Here is a 22590-nt window from a genome sequence, read left to right on the forward strand (position 1 = left end):
CAGGAAGGCTTCCTGGGGTGCAGATTCCATCCCTCCATGTGATTGCTGAACAGTCTTCTCCCCCTCGTTTAGCTTGATGGCTTTGTTTTCCATCTATATAAATGTACTTCTATTATTCTTTGCCTGTAACCAAGCCAGTTGGACAGGTAAATACACATTTCTTTGTCTAGGGAAGGCTTGGTTCATGCTCTGTCTCCCAAACACATTTTAAGAATGTATTTCCAGTACACATCTATAACTCATTATGCACAATCCAGACACATCACAGTAATTTTTGGGAACAGTGTCACCAGTTAACAAAAAGATATCTTACACGATGCCTTTGCGATCTATATTATGACAACAGTAGGTTGGGGCAGTGTGTGTGTCAGGCATGACATGAGTTGGGGGGGGGGTGGGGCCTTTGCCACTTGGATTGAGGGACTCCTCGGGCCACACTTTAGCTCTTACTTTATTCAGAATGGCCATTTATTTATACAGGGAGTCAAACCTGAAACATATAAAACTAATGTTTTGCATTTTAAAAATGTATACATGTTTATTAGACACTGGCACTGTGAAAATACTAGACTAAGATTTTTTGCTATACACTGTTAAGCGTAATTTAATTAGAAGAAAATACACAATGAATGGAGCATCTTAATAGCATCATTTTAATTACATGAAGATGATAATGCAGGTGGAAAGCAGTATCATACATACAGCCACCCTCCCCCCCATGTCTACTGTACATCATCATCAACCTATGCGTAAATGGAAGTTTCCATGAGCAAGCTGGTTCATAATATACACCTATTCAGTTAAAAAATAAAGTTGACAAAATTGTCTTAGTTGACCACAGATAAATATCAATTTAAAAAAGTAAAAACTAACTTCTTAAAGCAATGATGTTTACAGGTAAATGGGTGTAATTTTATATAAGTGTTTTCAAAGTTTAATCATGTGGCTAAATCTCAGATGGATAGTCAATTTAGCTCTGAAAAGTCAAAATGAAGAGATACAGTGGTCAATCCAAACAATTTACATGCCTCAGTTCAGGTCCTACTTTTTAATAAGAACTGTGTTTCATTGTTACTGCCTTGTGATGCAATTTTACCAGCTTCCAAACTGAGTTGGATCAATTATTGCATACGGTGGATATGATATTTTTCACAATCGCACTGCATAATAGTTTAAGCTGACCATGCACTGTTAAAAACAAATTGCCACATTTCATCCCAAATGGTGGCCCTTATTTCTGTCTTTGAAAGAAGGGGTGAACTGTTTGCAGCACAACTTACTACAGATTTTGGCTCCCCAGTTGTAATTTTAGTGTTCTATACCAATCTCAGAAAACCAACACACCACACCACCACTTCTCACTGCAATTGGTTACAGATTGCTTGAGACAAGTTACCCTAACAAAAAATTGAAAGGAAAACACAAGCAGAGGTTTTCACTCTACTGAGGACCACCTGAGAACTAAATTTCAAGATAAAAATCTCCAAAATGTAGACTATTTCAATAATCTTATTTTACAGCAAAATTATTTCTCATGGCTATTTTCAAGGTCAAATTGTCAAGGGCATTAATGAGCATCTGCAATGGAAAGGAATTTTAACCTTTAAGTGTCAACCTTCAACTGCATACCTTTAAGGGACTAACATCAGCCTCAAAAATTATAAGAAATTGTGCCAGGTCACAATTTCCTTGCTACAGTGAGCACTGCCTGTTAGTAGAGCTCTTTCCAAATAGATAACTAAGCCTGCATTTTAATTTGCATGAATGGTATAGCAGTCAGGGGTATTCTTTATGAAAAGAATACTTCCTTTACAATGTGTAAACGCTTCCCACTTTCTATAGTTTCACACACAAAGATTCGCTCACTAAGATTATCTGGATTCTGCACTTGACAACAGCTAAATTCTCAGTGCAGGTCTTTCAAACATATTTTTTGAGGTAGTGGTCAAAGGCCCCCTATCAGATGGACGCCCTTTTGTGCAACCATGATATAAGCTCATAGTGTCTTCCTATGTCCTAAAGATTTCACAATTTAAAACAAGACAAGTGGAAAGCAGAGGGTAAAATAGGGGTGAAATCAGATTAACACAGGCTAATATGCACATTTTAATGACTGACACTTAATTGTTTTAAAGCATGAATTTCAAGTTGACATTACATTGGCCTCCTTCATGGTTACAAGATTTCTCATGCAGAAGATCTGACAGCCACTCCAAGCTGTTCTTTCCAGCATAGCTGACCCTCTAGAGAGTTTCAGGCCCATATATTCAGGTAGGGTCTCTAAGGCTATTAAGTATACACATTATATATTACAGTGACATCCAACTTGTATTATGCACTGGTGAGACAGACCAACCCTGCCCCATAGAACTATTTTATAGTTATGCTATTTGTGTTATAGTTACAACTATTTGTGTTGTGCTACTCCAGTGTCCAACACAATTCAATGAGACCGTGTGGTGCACTGAACAGAGAGGAGGGCAGTGATGGTGAGATGGAAGGTGAGGGTCAACTAAGCCAAACAGCAGATAGGGTAACAGATAGCAAGCGTGAAAGATCAGGACAGGGGCTGGAAGGTAGTTGGCACCTATCTAAGACAAAGCCCTGAATATCAGCACTGCCCTATAAAATTGGGACATCTGGTCACCCTAGCAGCAGGTGAGTGGTCCATCTGCAGCTAGTGAGGAGGGAAAAACAGTGAACATGGTACATCAACAATGAAGGATAAGAACCAGGGACGGACATAGCTAAACATGAAGGCAGAAGTATCTGCTTTTTTTTTTTTTTTTTTTTTTTTTAAAACAATCAGTAATAGTAGGAGCCATGCAAACCCAGAAGAAAGTCCCCCAAATACCTCTTAACTGGATTAACCCCCCCAACTGGCTTGAAAGGGCCACAATAAAAATAGCTTGCTGACTGGATGAGGTCCTCGTTTCCAAACTCCACTGTCTCTGGCAAAGCCAACATATGACCCTGTGTCTGCACCAAAACAGATCCTGGTCAACAGCCTCCAAACCAGGGTTCTGGCTACCACATGGAGATGTGTTGGGGATAACCTCATCCTCAAGAAAGATCCCTCCTTCTCCCACCCCCAGTGGGCTAGATCCACAAAGGGGACTAAGACTCAATGTTGCAACACTTAATTTGTAGGTATCCTCCCGCCTAGCGGAATTTTCAGCCCAAAATTAGGCACCCAGGGTCCCTATATAATGCATAGGAAGAGTTAAGCACCTTTAGATGCAATTCAGAGATGCCAGCAAGCTGAGCAGGGGGCTGTCTAAGCTAGCCAGTAAAAAATGCTGATGAGAGGAGCAAGGTATAAACCCCACTCCTAAAAGGAGCTAGGTACTTCCTTTTAGGCACCTCTCTCTGCTTCAGATTCACCATGAACACTCTCTTGTAGTTAGTTGCTAAGACAAGTCAGTCCGGTCTTGCAAAACACATATGTGATGGTGTCCTCTACCCAATAGCACAGTGGTTAAAGCACTCACCCAGGATGTAGGAGATAGGTTAAAATCCCCACACTGACTTATAGGGTATTCTAGGGTGGGTCTCAATCTTTCTTGTTGAAACTGTTCCACTTCACATAAAATATTAAATGAGCATTGGACCAAAGAATTACTAGAGACCTGTAGTTAGGCCAATCTCCAAGGAGACTAAGGTTTCAGTCTCTACTCCAATTAATATTTAACTATTTATACAAGTCGGAACAGCTTGAACAGGCACAGCCACTTCAGGATAACCCACGGCCCAGTGGTTAGGGCACTCACTTGAGAGGAGGGAGACCTGGGTTGAAGGCCCTGCTCCACATCAGCAACTGGAACAAGATGTGGTTCTTGCCCCACAAAGCAATGAAGATAACCTCTTCAGAGATGCAGGAAGATATGCAAAGTATAGTGATCAAAGGCAACATCAGTACACAGGCTGAGAAAAGTAAAATGCTCACCCCAAAATATGTCTCTACTGCTCACGTTTGCATCAGTAGGATTTGAAGAGGTGGCTGATTCAGAGCTGACATGACCCAAAGCAGTCAAGTGTACAAAGATGACCAGACAGTCTACTTCCTGCTATTGTTCCATGTTGCAGAAGATTGTTTGAGCAATTCAATTACCTTAGCAGGGAGAGAAGGGGTGTCCATGCTGGTACTATATCAATGAACTTCCCAGGCAACTTAAATGGATGAATGTACAGAGAACCATTAATAAGAGAATTTGTGTACATAGGCATGGCACTTGCCACCAATAGGAAAGATCCACCAGTGGAACCTTTTAATGTGGACAAGCCTTTAGATCCCAAAGCAAGTCTTAAAGAGGAGCCTAAGTGAAGGCCAAGCTAAAATTCAGGTCCCTGGTCTAAACATCAAGAATGGCTTGTGTTAATGTATTGGAAACTAACTGTCATTGTGCAGTTTAACATCCTAGATTTAAATATTTATGTTACCAAACTAGTTTACTTTGACTTGAAAAAGTAGTTATCCAATTTAGGTGAGAAAATGATTGACAGACAGGATTAATAAACCTTCGTCCTGTATTTTTATTTAGAAATACACAAATGTCTGCAAGTGACTTTGAACAGCAAAATGAGACCACAAATCACAATGTTTAGTCTTCTTAGTTCAAAATTTCATCTCTCAATAAGTTAGTTTCTTCAATGGTAAAGACTGAAGACACTTGGATCTACTAGAAAGCTTTGCTGGAAGTTTTTGCGTGTATCAACTTGTATTGCTATTTATTGCAGAGGCATTTACCACCCCCTCCACAGACCACACCACAATTATTGTTGCTGCATGTCAAAAAACCCTCAGGATGAGCATTAACAAATATCTAACTATTCACGATTACTTGATTTTCTATATCTCCTGTTAAAGCAGCCTTATAAACTAATGGGAAGCTTTTTATTATTATTGTTGTTGTTGACATACTGTAACACTGACCTTACAAATGTATGAATTAGAGGTTTAAGCTCCTTTGTATCCTCATGTACAACAGTTATTGTAACACCCATCAGGTTGTGCAAGATATTCCCATACTTATACCCATAGCTTTTTTATGGCACAACCCCCATTTACCTATGATGTTGGTACTGAAGCCATTACTCATTTCTGATTTTATCCTCCCAGAGGCTGGAGTTCAGTTTTCCCTCCGAGACACGAACTGTGAATGCCCTGAACTAATATCCATGGACAAAACAGGAAAGGAAGAGGTCTTGCTACTTGCATGGAAAAAAAAAATCCAGAAAACAATAAAAGCAAGACCACTGGACCAATTAATTGTGTGCCCACCAGAGTCAGAATTTGTAGTAAATTACAAGATTGGAAGCTAAATTACATCTGAGTCCTTACTCTCTCAGCACAGCATTACCCTGGTTTTGTCGAGATTAGCAGAGATGGCATGCTCAAAAAAAAAAACATGGAAAATTCATCCTGATGTCCCAACCGTGCTATAAAATCCATTTGCTGCATTGTCCCATAAATTGAGATGAAAGGTATAGACAACTGCAGAAAGTGTGGTTATTATGGAAATTACTACCCATTCCTGATTCAAAGTATTTTACACTGTGTTTTATAACATTTTGGCTCATAATTAACTCAACTTCTCCCACACCTAACTAAGAACTCAATACATTTACTAAATTAGTTTTACTTCCTGTATAATATACTGCATTTTTTAAATGTGTATTGCCAGTTACTATTGTATTTACATTGAATTTGGTCAAGTAGTATTTTTACTAAGATCATCTACTCTATATACAAGGACTAATGATTGGAAGACATCATAAAGCTAAAACTGAAACAACTTTATTCCAGAAATTCCATATTTCTAATTTCAAAACACTAAACAGTTAAAATGCAAAATATGAAACTAAGCTCATTGTTAGCAAAATTTAACAAGGGAAAACGTAATTACAATGATGTACAGTGGAACCTAATTGCAGGTGATCTCAAACCAAGCGTGTCAAATCTATACAAGAAAAATTTAAGTTAAAGAATAAAAATTCATGCAGAAGTCAGTAAGCATTCAGAATATCTTTAATCTTAGCTGATGTAATGTATCAATGTTTCCCCAAATAAAACAGAAGAATTTTCTTTTCTCTCTCTTTTCCCTGCTGTTAAGGCCACTCACAATTTTTTTTCTTCTTGTGAGTTTTTTAACGTATAGAACTGCAGTCCCTTCCAAAGTTTTAATGAGTGTTGAAAGGGAAAGTATTTAAAGATCAGTGACAGATATCACTGGACTGCTAAATGTCCATCTTGCCCATCAAAACAGTACAGCAGCTATGTATATCATTAAAAGTGTAACACAGTATGGATGCCTTCATGTACATGTAGGACAATACAAAAGCATATATGCAGGTCAGGAAAGAGAGCAATTAGAAAATTAGGTCTTCAACAAAAGATGCTACTTGTTAGAAACCCAAGGTTTTTGGCTTTGACTTCAGCCTTTGAAAAAGCTGATCCACTTTCCATACAGATGATAAATAAGTAGCAATGAGGGAAGTATCCACCGTATGAAGAGGGAGTTATGGGTATGCAGATTAAAAAGATAGGTTGGTCTAGAGGGAGTTTCCAGTCCCCCTTTCAGGCAAGGGAGAACCTTCCTTTCCTTTCCATTCATGCTGCAAATTTAAATGCAATTTTTAGTTAGCAAGGAAGGAGCACCCTCTGCCCCATCAGTTGTCTGCATATATCCAATAATAAAAGTAGCCCTTGAGCATCTAAGTTGAAAAACCTTCAACAACTACATTTGGAAATTTCTGTTCTCAAGAACTAAATAATAAAATGTTAATTCTAAGACTAATTAATATTACACTAGTTGCTCCCAAACCTTCTGCTGCACTGGACTGTTCTGAAAGGAAAGGGTCTATTTAACTGCCTACTGTACTATTTAAAATTCACCAGCAACTTCAGTCTGCTCCATTGTTTTAAACTTAATATTTGAAGTTTCAAAATTAAGTGTTTAGAAATAAATTGCACACTGAACATCACACAAATAAAACATACATCATTTTTCATTCAGTCAAAAACACACTAGCAAAATGCTGTTATATCAGTTATTACTGTGAGCTTACTGAAAACCTGCTTCATTTTATTTTTATGATGCTAATTTTAGAGAAATGGTCTGAATTCCAACAGCCAATTTCATTACATGGCTTTTCCCTCTTCTATTTGTGTCAGTGCTGAGCAGTGCTGGTTCTAGTGGTTATAAAAACAGATGTTTCTCAGCGGCCAGAACTGTAAAATTCAAGGAGAAAAAGATTAAGAAAATTAAAACAATCTATATTTTCTCCAACAAAATTAAGCAGCAGCTTTTTTCTTTAATAGTTACCATTAAAATTGGTGAAAATACATAGGATAAAGACCAGGAAAAGTTTACTGATGATCTACCACAGAAAAATATGACTTTACATGATAGTGTAATACCTCAAGTGTGTCATTGTATATTGTCAATCAGTTGTGTTTTTCTCTCCCAAAGGAATCCGATCCCAAAGCTGTAGCAACTGTTCTCCAACCTGTGGTTCCAATTCCTGCAGACCAAAAGAAAAATAACTTACGTGATACATTTAATGGCATTTAATACTACCAGACATGTTACAAGATGACCACAACACAGAGAAGCAAATTACAGCAATGGAGGTAAAGACAAAATTAGCAATATTTGGTTTTTGTTTTGTCTGGAAGAGCGAATCCTGTTTGCTATTAATACATACTAAGTACAATCAGAGGCAGATGTTCAACAAATACGTTACAGATCCCAAGTTAGATACTTAAATATTATGTGTAAGCGTGGTATAAGAATCTTTATAATACAATAGAAAATAGAAAAGTTGAGGATACAACCTAGCCTGTCTCAAGCAATAAGCAGAAGTAAAATGGTAAAGTGTCCACGTGGCTGTATTCTCATGGTTTTGAGGGAAAACGGGATTCAGACTGTTTATACATTTCCTCCATGATTTTTCGTAGAACAGCGGTCAGGGTTCTTTCCTGGGAGACCTGCTACAGAACTCTAACACTCCCACACAACATTAGTGTATACAAAAGGACATCCTAAGCATAACTAAAAAAAATAATATAAAGGGTTAGAGTCCTTAATGCTCCACTCCATCCAAGAAAAGCTCAGATGAGTGGACAGAGGGCACATGGAACTGGTGGCACATGCACTGCCAGGCTCCAGTGCAATTCAGCGTTGCACAGGAGCAACCCTAACTTAGGCCACTGGCATGATTCTTAGGGGCTTCACATCTGTAGAGGCTTGGACATGGTAGAGCTCCACTGTGCCACACTCTTTCCCCTCCCCAACCCATTGACATAACTCACCCTCAGCACTGGGGAACGGGGGTTACTGGGCATAGGAGGTAGCAAAGCTGCATCAACAAGTTCTCTGTCAGTGGTGAATTGCCCTGCACAGGGGGAATCTTCCACCAGCTATCTCAAATCCATGTCTCACTAGTGGACACAAAAACATCTTTGCACTGAGACAAAAGTTCAGGATCTATCAAATCTGTGTACTGCCTGTATGGCTATACGAGTCAGAAATCTGGATCCTAAAATCATCCCACTTGCGCAGTCAGTGCCAAAACCTGAACACAAAGTAGTCTGACTTTGTAGGAAATGTCACAATCTTGCAAAGATGTGGCCTTCCTTCAATTGCTCCTTATATTCAAAAGCCGCATTGTATAGACTTTGGCCACATTGTCAGGATGGACAAAAACACCCCAGCACACTGTGCTCTCAAATTCTCCATCAACTTGTGAAGGGGTGCATGCCTTGATGCTGCCTGTGGGCCAGGCCATCCAAGAGATTCATGGATTCACAGGATTGAGCCAGATCTGGGAACTTCCCTACATGATGCCTGGCACAATGCCATCAACTGTGGTCACTCTGGCTGGTGCAATGGTGCCCAGCAGACTATGCATGCTTGATACCATTAGTTGCTTGTGGCCTTAGTCTGGAGGATTGGGCCCAAGGATAATAAACCCCACCCACCAACTCTCTCTCAGGGTAATGATACAGTCTCCTAAAACTATACAAAAAACTCAAGTTCTCAGCTTTGAAACCTCTTTGGGTAGGAGGGACTTTATCATTGCTGAGAAACTGAAAAGCAAGTTAGTTTCCAGTTAATGGAGATTAATTTGAAAGTAGCACAATAGGTTTGCCCATGTCCAAAAGAAGCAAAAAGCTGGCTGGATTTCATGCGACTGTTTACTCTGGATAAAAACAAGCAACCCCATTTCAGAACAAACTTCAACCAAGCTGCAAATAAAGGTAAGGCAAAACAATGCAGGACAAAGGAATAATTCTATAGGATTTCCAACAACCATCTCAGCAATAAAGGAATACAGGAACCCTCCCAGTAAGTTAATGGTAACACAGCCCAGTGAGCCAATGATATGAAATTGAAGTTTACCAGATAGGAAAGGTTAGAGTGGGCAAAAGCTTAAAAATAAGAAAAAAAACTCATGCATTAAGATTAGAATACAAAATGGAAAGTAAAGAAACCACAAAAACCACCTTTTTTAAATACACGGTATGTTCAACACTGAGCAGTGTAATCATATTTTAAATGAAAATAAATGCTACCTGTCCATCTCTGCTTATTTGTACTTTCTTATTATCATTCCAAGGGTTGAGTAAGTGGTGTGCAAACTGAAAGGGAAGACTTTCTTTCCGGATCCACTCCACCTTAAACACTCCTCCCAAGCCTGTAGAACCCCAGTCCTGACTTTTCTCACGTCCTATCTCTGAAGACATTCTAGCAAAACCCTGTGGAAAAATTAAAAATAAAAGGGAAGCAACATATATTTAATTGAAAGACAGAACTAAGTAGATTGTATAAATCAAACAATACCCTGCCACCTAGGAATAAAATAATCATTTGCATTTACATAGTCTCTTTAATACAAGAATGTCAAAGTGCTTCACTCAAACATCAGTCTTTCACCATATTCCCCATGAGGCACACAAGTATATTTTACTTATTTTCCAGAGGAGGAAACAGAGGTATAGAAAAGATAAGTAGAGGTATCAATCAGATTTTCCACAGGTAATTCATGTCCCTTGGTGCAAATGAATGGAATTTTTAGATAGAAATCACCCATATAATGAAGCTGAACAAAAATTCAATGTACTTAAACACCTCATCTAGCACTATTTTTCTTTCCTTGTCTGAAGAGAGATATAATCAAGTTATATAACATATGAAAAGTATTTAATGACCTTCAAAAGTATTAAAAAAACTAATTACAAAAATCTGGTCCATGTACTGGAATGCAATTAGGTCAAAACGTGCAAAACAGCAAATTTAAGATAGTAAGGATGTTCAACACAGGCTAGTTTTTTTAATACATCTTAAAAATGTCAATGGTGGAATTGAAAGTGATTGCACTTCACTTTAAAATAAAAAAAAAAAAAATGCCTGATGTAATATTTTAAAACAGTCTAACACTGATTCTGATTTTTTTTAAGGTCTTGATAATTTAAACAAGAAAAACAATGACTAAAATGATTCCATTATTTTGTACATTGAAAGGCACACAAAGTTAAAAAAGCATGGTAAAGTAGTAAAGTGTATGGCAATATTATTTTAATTTTTCAGTTTATTTATATTTATATCTAGAACATTTGATCACTGAACTAAAAATCAGTTCTCTAGGTGCAAGTGACCATAATTATATTTGTGATGTACAAACAAAAACACAGTCCAGATCAAGAAGCTCAATTTATTTAGTTTATCCAAGAGAAGATTAAAATGTTACTTGGTCTTGGTCTCCAAGTACCTGCATGGGGAGATTTCTGATAGCAAGAGACTCAAATCTAGCAGACCGAAGCATAATAAGATCCAATAGCTAGAGGGTACAGCTAGACAAATACAGTCTAGAAATAAGGCACAAGCTTTTAATACCCATGTTAATTAACCACTGGAACAACTAGAGATGAGGTAGACTTCATCACTTCAAGTCTTTATAACATGATTGGATGTATTTTAGGAAGACAGATCTTAGCTTAACCAGAAGTTACAGGGTGAAATTATATGTCCTGTGTTACATGGGAGATCAGATTAGATGATCATAATGGTCCTGTCTTCTGGTCTTAAGATCTATGGATCTAGGACAAATACTCAGTGGAAGCAGTCTGTGTATCGGCATCTCTCCCAGGCTAGGGAGCCCCATGATTTTTAGAGGAAGTTTCCATGCTAAGATCACAAATGTACACTATTACATTTATTTTTAGAAGCCAGAGGAAGGGGGGAGGGAAATGAGGATACCCTTACTTATTTCCCCCTATGTTTTTAATTCCAGAGAACACATGGAGGACACAAACATTATTCTGATTAATGAACTATATCTAGATTTCCTCAGTTTTTCAATGACTTTCCTGAGTTAGTTGGAAGGGGAGACTCCAAAGGGACGTGAAATGTTCTTTCTCCATCACTAATCACTAGGGTGACCAGATGTCCCAATTTTATACAGGCAGTCCTGATATTCAGGGCTTTTTCTCAAATAAATAGGTGCCTATTGCTCTCCCACCCACATACGTCCTGATTTTTCACACTTGCTACTTGGTCACCCTACTAATCACAACAGTTGTAAAGCTTTAAAAATCAGAAGCAAAACTCCCATTCTGTGCCTTGTAATTTGTTGCAGTGCTATGAGACCACCAGGGTGCACTAATTTAAGACTCACCTGAAAATGTCCCGATCCTTGAACTGAAAATACCAAGTAAACCATGCTGCTTTCCCAAAAGGCTCGATTTAGTTTACGCTCATTACTTGGGGTTGTAGACCAGATACCTTTTTGTTGAGAAATATCAAGGTTTCTTAAGTTGCTGCTCTTCATAATGAAGTACCGAACTGGCATATTTGGTCTTGGTGAAGGAGACTTAGATCCCTGCAAAAATGAAGCAGACTGAGTTTCTAGTATTTGAAGAAAGCAAAAATCCCTTGTTTAGCCATCTTTTCACAAAGTTATAGCAGAACTATAGTCTTGCAGAAAGAGGAATTTCTTACTGCACTAATGCAGGCTGGATAGGTGTGGTTTCTCATGTGAAAATCAAGGAGGCCACCAAGCACAATGAGTAACACTTGTAATTCCTTCATCCACAGACCCTGCTCCAGCTGACAGCCTCCAAAGCAGAAATTAGTTTTCAATTTTAGCAAGCGACAACAGAAGCCTACTGGATGGAACTAGCTATCTGACTAACAGCAACTGAAAGACAGGTGTTGGTACAAGTCTGGAGACAGGGACTGCCATATAAGAAATTCCCATTTCTGCAGATCAGTTGCCATCGACTCAGATAATGAGCTATGAGTAATATTACCCAAAATAACAAGGAGAAGCAGCAAATAACAGCTAGCTAAATATCCCATTTGAGATTAACTGAAATTAATTTTGACACATCTATCTAAAGCTATTAATTTAGGAAACTCTAGCAAATAATAGAACTAAAAGAACAGTTCTCAGAAGAATAGCCCTAAGCAACTGCAACAATTAGAAGTTGCTCACTCATGTTTGATCGTCCTTTTGGTAAAACATATGATCAGACAGGCTACAGTTTAATAATTTACCTTAATCCTATCAAAATGTCCTTCTCACATCCAGGAACTGCAAAGATGTTTCCCCTCTGCATTTTAGGATTAGGATGAAAAAAATAAGCCTTCCAGAAATCACAACTCAAAAAATTAAATAAGGAATCAATTAAACCTGCTAGAGACAAAAGACCTGCAGGAGGTGGGGGGAAATTAGACTGCTATAAAAAAGGAGCAAACAGTATCCAGTATCTATGGAAATACTGTGAGAAAGGCAAAGGGAATCAGTGACTGAAGGCATACTCTCTATGCACATGAAGGAAGCTAAACTCAACCACTCCATTGAAATATTTCTTCTTGTGGAATGCACATAGCTACCACAATGAAGCTACAAGACATAACGCAAGTGTCACAAAATAAAATGAGAACCATGGAGTGTGGCCCTGATGCACACCATTAAAGGAAATGGAGGGAAAGACTCTCAGACAAAAGTCACAATAGTTGGAGAAGTCCAGGTGCTGAATCTCAGTCGATTAAGAAATTGCTATGATCACCAGTGAAGTTGGTGTGCAATCTGATAACTTTTCTAGCTGATATTGTTAGAAAAAATATAAAAACATTTTCATCTGACAAACAAAAGGTTTGAGTGGACTTATGAAATAGTGGCTAAATTCTGATTTAGGAAAATTTTTGTAATTAAGGAGTTCACATTTTTCAGATACATTAAACATATACCCAAAGAATACAGTGTAATTCTAGGTGGAAAGCCCTATCTCCTATAACAGTAAGCCACAAAACAGGGAGATGAACATGAAGGAAGACAAAATGGAAGATACCCAAAGAAAAGGGAAGAATGAGTAAGAGATACTCAATGTAGCAAAAGAAAATTTCAGTTAAGACATATAGTTATACAACAGCTGATCAATTTACAGTCCAAAATTTTTAATGCTCAGTTGTGAGCTAGAATGCAAGATTATTCCTTATGAAAATGGTAGTTGCATTCTCCTAATGTATTATATGGTTTTCAAATTGAGGCAAGTACAATATTAGTCTAGGGATATTATGTTCATCACCTCAATTTCAGTGATTAGACCCCTCTTTTTAGATCCCTGCCCATCTATGTATGCTGGACACCTACTGGTAATTTCAAATTCAGACAATTTACTACCAAGACACATTATGGAGGCATGCTAATATACCTCCATAGTAAAGCAGCACCAAAATTTTCCCATTAATGGGACCTTTCTACATTAGAGAGATGAAAAAGCCTATTAGGTCATGCTACTATTTAATTTCATAATCTGATTGCTAAATAATTAAGTACATGGCATTTAATGATTTTCATATATTATTCTAAAACCATGAGGAAAAGGCAAGGTGAATTTAATTCAGTATGTAATGTGTACGTGTACAATAAGACAGACAGCTGTTCTTGCACACTTACATGTAGCAACATGCCCTGTGTGCAGCATGCCAAAAGCTTTCCAATTTGTTCTAATTCATCACTCTATGAAGAATTCCTCTGGTAATAAATTTTGTTGTGTTCAAACTATGGTACTGAGGGTATTTAATGTAGAGTGTAAGCTCTTGGAGGCATGCACTACTTTATGTTTGTATAGCAAAAGGGGTGGGCAAACTTACTGATCCTCCCGAGACTCTCCTTTCCACTAGACCGAATCCTCTAGCCCTACCACAGGGCAGAAGCTCTGAGCTCCCCACCCCAGTCTGGTAGGTGGAGAATGGGGAGGAGGGGGGCACAGGGGACTCCGCGGGCCGCACTTTAACTGTAAAAAAGAGCCGCATGCTGCTCATGAGCCACGGTTTGGCCGCCCCTATAGTGCTTTACACATTGGAGCCAGGATCCCTGATTAGGATCCACAAGTGCCACTGTAATACAAATAATAGTCTGCTCTTTTTACATCTGAAGACTATCAGCAAGTTTACTTCAGATTTTCTAGTTTTTAACACTTATGAATAAGATGATACTTTACCTTTCCAGATGATGGAGGAGAAGGACTGGCACATGGGCTGGGATAACTACTACTGTCTGTGGATTTCACAGATGACTGATCTGACCTGTCATCTGAACTTCTTTTAGAGTGCAAGATACCTCTTTCTTTGTATTTCTGAGGCTGGTGAAATGCTGGAGATGTAGATTTCATTAGGATTCTGAGGGAGGATAGGAGAGGATATAAAACTGTTCACAACATAACAAGTGATCGGTACAAACAGCAATCATAGCAGAAAGTTTTTAAAAACTTCAGCTAAAGCTCTAAGAGTCTGCAGAATGGTTACATGCATTACATTCCTCACACAAGTTAAACAATTTTCAGTTAACTTTAAATACCAGTTATTCTCTGGTTTTGGAGGATGGGGGTTCTGCTCCTTCCCTCCAGAGGCAAATTTGGTGGATAGGGTGCATTGGTAGCATGCTGCCCCTCAGAGGACAGACATACTTGGAAAAATATAGTATTCTGTCACACACACCCACGCTTCTTAGGACAGCAAGATCTTTCAGTTGGTCTTCTTTCCTAATGATGCATGAGACAGATTCCCCACCCCACACTCCCCAATTAATCTGGTTCAGAAGTTAAGTGTACTCAGAGTAACCTTATTTGACAATTAAGAAATAATTTTGGTGGCTTTTTAAAAAAATTTCTGGTAAAGTTACCACATTTTATTTTTTGAAGGGGCTTGATATTATGGACGCATATAAGCAAGATCACTGCAGGAGGCAAATTTTAACACCATCACAATATACCTAACAAAAACTGTTGTATCACACAGCACAGCTAAATGTTTTAGTCTTAAAGTTTACATTTCTCTTAGTATTACTTACATTTAATAGACACTAAACCTATCTCATGAACACATACTCAGACCAATTGTTTTTCAAAAGGCAATTTGAAAAGAGAAGTGCTTGTTTCTGCATAATAGACCTACCCCTGGCATCATGATCCATATGCATCATGCAAAGTTTAATCAATTGTATGACAAATTTGAAATTTACCCTTGTATAATTAAAAATATCTGTTTCTATCTATGTGTCTGTAGAATCCGTTAAAGGAATGGAACGTATAGCATAGCCATAAACCTACCAACACAACAATAAGAATCTACTTCCTATCTAGTTCAGGCATGACTTTGATTTCAATCTGGTCACCTTTGCAGAATCTATTTTAAAATAGTTATTTGTCTGTTTTCTCCTCTAGGCCCCTAAAAGAATTCAAGGTATCCTGGAAATACATAAATAAAATTAAATAACATTTCCTTCAAAGTATAAAAATTATTACGCCAGTCTCAACATGGCATGGGCTTTTCATAATGCAATTTATGGGTAGATGTGGAGAAAAGAGATAAATGAAAACAAAGTGGGGAATTAAATGGAATTAAATTAAAGAATTAAAATGGAATAACAATGGATCTGAAGAGCAAAGAAAGGTGTGTGAGCACAAGTGGAAGAAGAAAGTGAGACCTGCACAGAATGACCAACTTTCATTTTGTGAGTAGTCATCTGCAAAAAGTGAAATTTTCTATTGTATATACAAATTTGAACCAGACCTGCTTTCAGTTTGTCCCAGCGAAAACTATACTATTTCATTCTACTCCACAACCACGGTCATGATTTTGCCATAAGCAGAAATACAGGTTACACTTTTCCACCTAAAAAAACCCAACAAAAAAAAAACACCACTCGTATCTGGAAGGTTTCTACCAACTTACTTTTCAGCATTAGAAGAGTCATCAGAGAATTCTGTTTCTGCTGAGCTTTTCCTACTGCTATTTGATCTCCAAGAAGATGCTAAGGGAAGTTCTTCAGAAGACATAGGTCTTGGTCTTTGCCCAATTCCTGAAGGTTGCTGTAGGCCTGCAGACTGCTCTTCAGTACTTAAAACAGCTATGATTGCTCTTATAGTTGCTTCATCAACTTGAGACCAAGGTTTAGAAGGAGCTCGCATGCGGCGCAGAAATAAACTATGCCATTTCTGTCTGAGCTGTAGCAGCAGACTGGCAGCCTGTAATAAATTTCATCTCTGTTAAAAAGGACTGATTGCAGTTAGACGCCCCCCTCTCTTAACATCCTAAGCAATGTGTGACATTCTAGAGGGAAAAATGTCCAAACTGTGACATACATCATTTTTTAGTAAAACTAAAAATCAGTTTTAAAACCACTAGCCTATCATATGGTCTTGTTTTCTGCACATTCTTCTCCAATTTTTTTCTGAAATTATTTTCAACCACTTTTATTTTGCATCTGCATCTAATCTTTTCCATAACTTTTTGCTTGTGAAATTCCATTTCCTGAGTTTTCTTTTTTTTTTTTTTAAACTTTATATATTATATAAAAACAATAAATATTAACAAAATAAAACAAAACATTTCCTGAGTTTTCCTTATTCAGCTTTCTCGGCAGTTTCTCTAAATTTTTATTTAGAACCTAGTTTTTATTTGTTCACCTGTTTTTCTCTTTTATCTTATGCCTTTTCTCTGTAATTTCTCTTTCTGAATATATGCATTCTTCAATCACAGTTGGATAAAACAAAGTCTTAACTGAACGCCTTCCCTTAAAATAGATTTAAGCTAAAATGGATGGCTTAAGAGTTCAGTGTGGATATTAGGTGAACTAATAAAAGCATTCCAAGCTCACTTCAAAAAAGCGTTCTACAGATCTCTATACTTTTCTGTATTGGGTCTAAAGGCTTTTCCCTGGTAGCCCATGCTCCTCATCCTATTTTAGGTAGAACACAATTTTAAGAAGAGGCATTAAGCTAAAATGCCTGTCTCTTTAGTGTATTTTCACCCACTACCTAAATAAGCTTCCCCCATATCTCTCACCATTTCCTACTTTTCCTTCCAATCATCTCTACCTCTCCTTCTCCTGCCAACTCCAGATTGTACCTCAACATCTCCTCCTTACAGAACTGATGCCCAGCTTTGCTCAAGCATGCCCAGTCAGATTCTTTCTCAACCCAGATTCACCCAAGATTGGTCACTTCCCAATCATTACCACTACCACCACTTCCCCACCTCCCTCAAGATTTACACTCCCTAGATTCATCCATGACAGTTCTCATATTTGACTCTCTCCATATTCCCTCTTCAACTCCAGAAATGACCACTTTGTCCCCAGCTTACTCTAGCCTCTGCTACTCCTTTCCTCAGGCTGCCTAACAGCGTTCTGCTGTGCAGAACCACCTAGGGAAGCGGAAGCAGCATCGTGTTGATGACTGTTTGGTGTTCAACAAGATTCACTCAATGGCTGCGTGCAGACAAAACAGGAAAATATGAAAGGTAGCTTCCCATATGGAAATGTAAGAGCTACCAGAAGAAAACAGTTAAGACCTGGGCATCTCAATAATGTCTGATGGAACCATATACATAGTCACTGGATAAGGTCAGACATTCATTTATTGAACAAGTTTTATGGGAATTCCCCAAATGGAAGACACTGACTTCTGTTCCTTATTTGGTGCCCAAGCAAACTCTGATGTCTCCATCTAACAGTAGTGCTTTGTTTCTGGTGCAAAGGAAATGGGTAAACAGAATTTGAAAAGTGACACTCAAACTGGAAGCAAATGTAAAAATTCCCCAAATCCCACATTTAAAAAAAATACTTGCCAGTGTTTCTGTATTCCATTTATAATATATACTCCCATACATCTTACTTTTCAGTCACCTGCATAGTTATACGCCAGTTTACAACATTAGGCTCTGATCCTGTATTTGATAACGCACATCCTTGTACCTATTAGATTCCAAATGACTTTGCCTTCAGTGGGAATCATGCAGAAGAATCTGCATTAATGCATCTCAGTGCAGCATAAGGACATTAATTTGTTGCAATCGGAGAAAGCTATTACATTAATTTAAATTACTTTAGGCCTTGATTAATTCAGTGGAAGGTAGAGTGTGCAAAAACCCTTCTGTCTTAAAAAAATATATCTGATAATTTGAAAAGACTAAGTGGTGGGCGAGCAGGCTAATATATGATACACTGGTCACTCTGAATCCTTTAAAAAAAAAAAAAAAATCTTTTTGCTTATTTCAACCCAGTGTCAAGTTCTTAGCTATGATTTTCATTTAGGTCTCCTAAGAAGTGTGTGTGTGTTTGAAAAAAAGATGCACAATTATTTTTAACTTCTCAATGAAATTCTGTAAGACGCAACTATTTTAAAAATCACAGTAAAGGGAAGAAATTCAGAAAGCAAACAGTATTTGTTTCTTGAAAAGGGGTAAATTCATTCAATGAATTACTTACCTCAGGATCCAGTTTGAAATGTAGCCATTCATCTAATTTCAATGCAGCCAGATTAGCAGTAGTTCTGTCTTCCATCTCGCTATCACTACTATCATTAGGAACACCATCCACTAAATTAATGTAATTCAAAAAATAAAAGCTACGTTAGCATTTTTATTAAACTGTATACCTGTATTTTAAATATGAAAATACAATTTCTTCCCCTACTAGTTTTGAACTTTTTTGTTTGGCTTTTTCTCTTTCCCCTGTACTTCTAATGAAGGTGGATGTTAAAATATAACTTTTCTGTTTAATTTATGATATAACTTCTCACAAAAGAGTTTGTTAATTTGGAGTATCTACCTTTACTTCAATATCAGAGCAGAAAATACCATTTTATTCCGCAGGTCTTGAGGGTCCAATCCTGCTAATTCTTATGCATTGCACAAAAGACATTTCTTTTTTCTTCCATTTTCTGTTTTTCCATTATTTACTCTTTAAACAGCATATACCATAAGAACCAAGATGTTTGCTATGGGACCATTAACACATTTTTCAATGGTTGCAAGAGCTATGGTTTTGGCTTTGACCCTCACAATTTACCCAAAATACATTAAATATTCCTGTATAAGCAGTCTTGAAATTCTAATATGTCAAAGTACTGTTTATAATTGAAAAATTTCTAATTCAAAGCATTATACCTCTAAACGATGAAGGTTCCTGCAAAGCATTACTTGGCAACCTAGCTGGTCCACAGAAGAGGGACACAGTGACAGTCGTCACAGCTGAACAGCATCTGATGTTGGCTATCCTGTGTGCTCTAGTCATTTCATCATATATAAGCCAGTCTGTGGGGAGTGTTTGAATTGCTGCAGCTTGACCATTTGCTGGAGGAATCTGTTAACAAAAACAAGGCTCTTGTACCTTTTATTTGTTAGAGAATGAAAACATTTTAGGAACAATTTAAAATAAATGGTTATGGTTGCAGGGTTGTCACAGTCAGAAAAATGGCACTGATACTGTGATTTTTCTATCAATCTGCAACAAACTCACTCTGCATGGTGGCAAACTCAATCTGGCACACGGGGTCATAACACCTCTCATGACAGAGGAGTGGCCAGGCCAAACCTGAGCAGCACTGTGACCCCATGTGCCAGGTTGCAATGGTCAGAGCATGGAGCCAGGTCCAACACTGTGGGACAGGAGCTGCTGCTGCAGGGTCCTCCAGCCCGCCCGCCCCCTGCAAGACCCCCCATTCCCGCGAGGCAGAACCCATGTGTCTCCCTCTTCCCCGAGATAGCTCACACACGTTCGCATGCACGCACACTTTAAATGGTACTTCAATGACTTGACACACCATTTCCTCCCAAACCTGTGACTTTTCCTAAATTTACCGTGATTGCTCTGCGATTTTTTGATAAAAATGCCATGACAAATCTGCAGCCCAATAAACTGTAAAACAGTTCAGGACTGCAAAATGAGATATACTAAAAATTAAAATGTATTATAGTTTTACATTATTATTTTATAACCAAATTTCTTTAGTTAAAAAAAAGAATATCAAAGGAAAATCTAGGTCAGTGCTTCTGGTCAAAAATCCTTGTTGCTGTCATTCCAAACTCAGTCAACACTACAAGTCAATAAATTTTCAAAACAACTCCATATTTTTATTTAGTAATTTTGTCTCATTCCCCCAAGCAAGATGACTCTGGTTCTGGTTCAGGGCAAGATGACTAAACATATATTGCTTTTAAAACATAAGCTGACTCCAACCCATCTAGCCAATTTACAAAAACAGTTACTTTATCTTCCCTATAGTAATTAATTTCACATATACACACACACACCTTTTTAAAAAGGACAGAACTAAGAGGAGGTATTTTTAAAACTTTTCACAGAAATGTTACCTTTTTATACTGAGGCTGGCTAAGAACAGAGGTAGGATGAAATCGCACTCTCTTCTCCTTCGGGCCAGTCAATAAAAGGTGTTCTCTGTCCACATGCACTAGATTAGGATACATTCCAGCCACTAAAGCACCTTTCACCACAGCCCAATTTTCAGAGTTGGTGTTAACATCTCGAATATCACCTCCACCTCTGGCTCTAACAAAACCTAAATGGGAGGGAAAAAAGATTACTGGAAGTCTTAAAAAAAACATACATTTTAAAATTTCCATTTGAGCAAAAACTATGTATTTATGCTTTATTTTATAAACTCACATAATGCTTCTTGTAAATTTTATACTAGCTAACACAGTATGTATTATTACCACATTTAATGCAACAATTTGGTTGAGATCCTTACAGTTAGTGGGCTTTGACATACTAAAATAAAGTGGCTCTTTATTAACTACAAAATACTGAGAATGAAGACCTTATACACGTAAGTTGTTTCATTGGGATTTCTATTCCACTAAATATCAGACCAGATCTTGGATCATTTTAGCCAGAGTAACTTAGAACAGCCCTTAGGGTTGCCCCAAGTTATACCACAGAAGCCAGCTTAATCCATCTGGATCAGGAAAGGAAAGCCAGCTTAGTGCCATCTTCACTTCCTTCTTAGGACCTATACCATTCACAACTCAGCTGAACGTAAGAATCTGACTCACTCACTGTGTGTTAGCCCATTTCAGGTTAAACAAGTTGATGTTGCATAATGAGATCATCAAATTTGGCTTTCTGAGTCCCTGTATTAATAAGTACTACACAAATAAGTTATGGTTGCACTTCCTTGAAATTCATTCTTATTATTCAAATTTTAACAATTCATAATAAATCTAGTCTCAGAAAAACACATGAAACGTTTTTGAAGTTACCTGATGCTCTGAGCTGACCAAGCAACTGTGTTCTCATTCCTATGATGATTTCCATAGTAGCTTGAGAGAGAAAATTCTTCTCACAGAAGGCTCTCTCCCAGCCATCACTTCGTGCCTTCTGCCATGCCTGCAGAAAAATATTTTTTCAAATGCCTACAAATGTGTTTAACTCAAAACTGCCAGGTGTTTATTTTGAGTATAGTGCAATTCACTTCAACTGAAGACAGAAACAAAAGCCTAAAGGCAGTAAGCCATCTGGACCTTTTTCTGTTATCATCAAGCAAAATAAATACTCTCTTTATATTTTCTCTCATCAACATAATGCATCTCAAAATTATTACTTTTTGGTACTATATTAAGTGTAATTTAAAATTAGAAATACATCATCAATGAAAACTTTTAGAGTTGAATTAGGTCAGCAAAATCATGCTTAAAAGATTAAAATTTAAAAGATTTTATTTAAAAGATTAAAATTAAAGATTAAAAATTTCCTCATACATAAAATTACTAGTGGGTTCAATCCAGAGAGAGTCTACCAGGAAACAATGAAATCCTTTACAAAGGACTTAAAGTTATAGTTGGACTGTAAAGTCCACCATTACTTTATATGTGATCTAACTATTATCAATACTCCTTCTGTAGATAAAATAATAATACCTGGAATGCCCTGAGGAGCGCCATATGGTCACTAAACGTTCCTGCAGTAAAACGTTTTCTACACAGCATAGCTGCACGTTTTTGTGAGGCCTGTGTAGGTAGGACAAAAGGGTCTCGATATGCAAGCGTGCAAGCAATTGTAAGAATAGGATCCAGGCACTTCAAAACAACAGCACACAACACCATTTTACCAAGGTGTGGCTCTACAGGTAAGTCAGCCAGATGATAACCAAGTTCTGTGAGATCTTCCCAGGTATCCATGGCATCTATTATCTGATTTGAAGGGGGGGGGAAAAAAAAAGGAGAGAAACAAGCAAGCAAGTTTAGCATAAAAGTAGGAAGTAAATGCCATCCAGGT

General features: G+C 37.7%; 1 protein-coding gene across 4 annotated transcripts in view; it reads right to left on the reverse strand.

Annotated features, from left to right (window-relative positions):
- Positions 1-5775: 5775 nt before the first annotated feature.
- The window catches only part of YTHDC2 (YTH N6-methyladenosine RNA binding protein C2), a 54985-nt gene continuing 38170 nt past the window's right edge, over positions 5776-22590 (reverse strand). For 3 of the 4 annotated variants that reach the window (XM_067569230.1, XM_067569231.1, XM_067569233.1), the window contains 11 exons: positions 22233-22505; positions 21576-21702; positions 20667-20872; positions 19461-19656; positions 18781-18890; positions 16245-16537; positions 14513-14690; positions 11680-11883; positions 9578-9760; positions 7421-7524; positions 5776-7231 (listed from right to left, as the gene is read on the reverse strand). In XM_067569230.1, the coding sequence (XP_067425331.1) occupies positions 7444-7524; positions 9578-9760; positions 11680-11883; positions 14513-14690; positions 16245-16537; positions 18781-18890; positions 19461-19656; positions 20667-20872; positions 21576-21702; positions 22233-22505 (1851 nt within the window). In that variant the 3' untranslated portion in view covers positions 5776-7231; positions 7421-7443. Of the gene's footprint in view, positions 7232-7420; positions 7525-9577; positions 9761-11679; positions 11884-12560; positions 12617-14512; positions 14691-16244; positions 16538-18780; positions 18891-19460; positions 19657-20666; positions 20873-21575; positions 21703-22232; positions 22506-22590 lie in introns of those variants that run through there. The other variant, XM_067569232.1, reaches the window with a different exon arrangement.

This window comes from Emydura macquarii, unplaced genomic scaffold (assembly GCF_026122565.2).
Source record: "Emydura macquarii macquarii isolate MOO-44397 ecotype Brisbane River unplaced genomic scaffold, CSIRO-AGI_Emac_v2 contig_2897, whole genome shotgun sequence".
NCBI lineage: Eukaryota > Metazoa > Chordata > Testudines > Chelidae > Emydura > Emydura macquarii.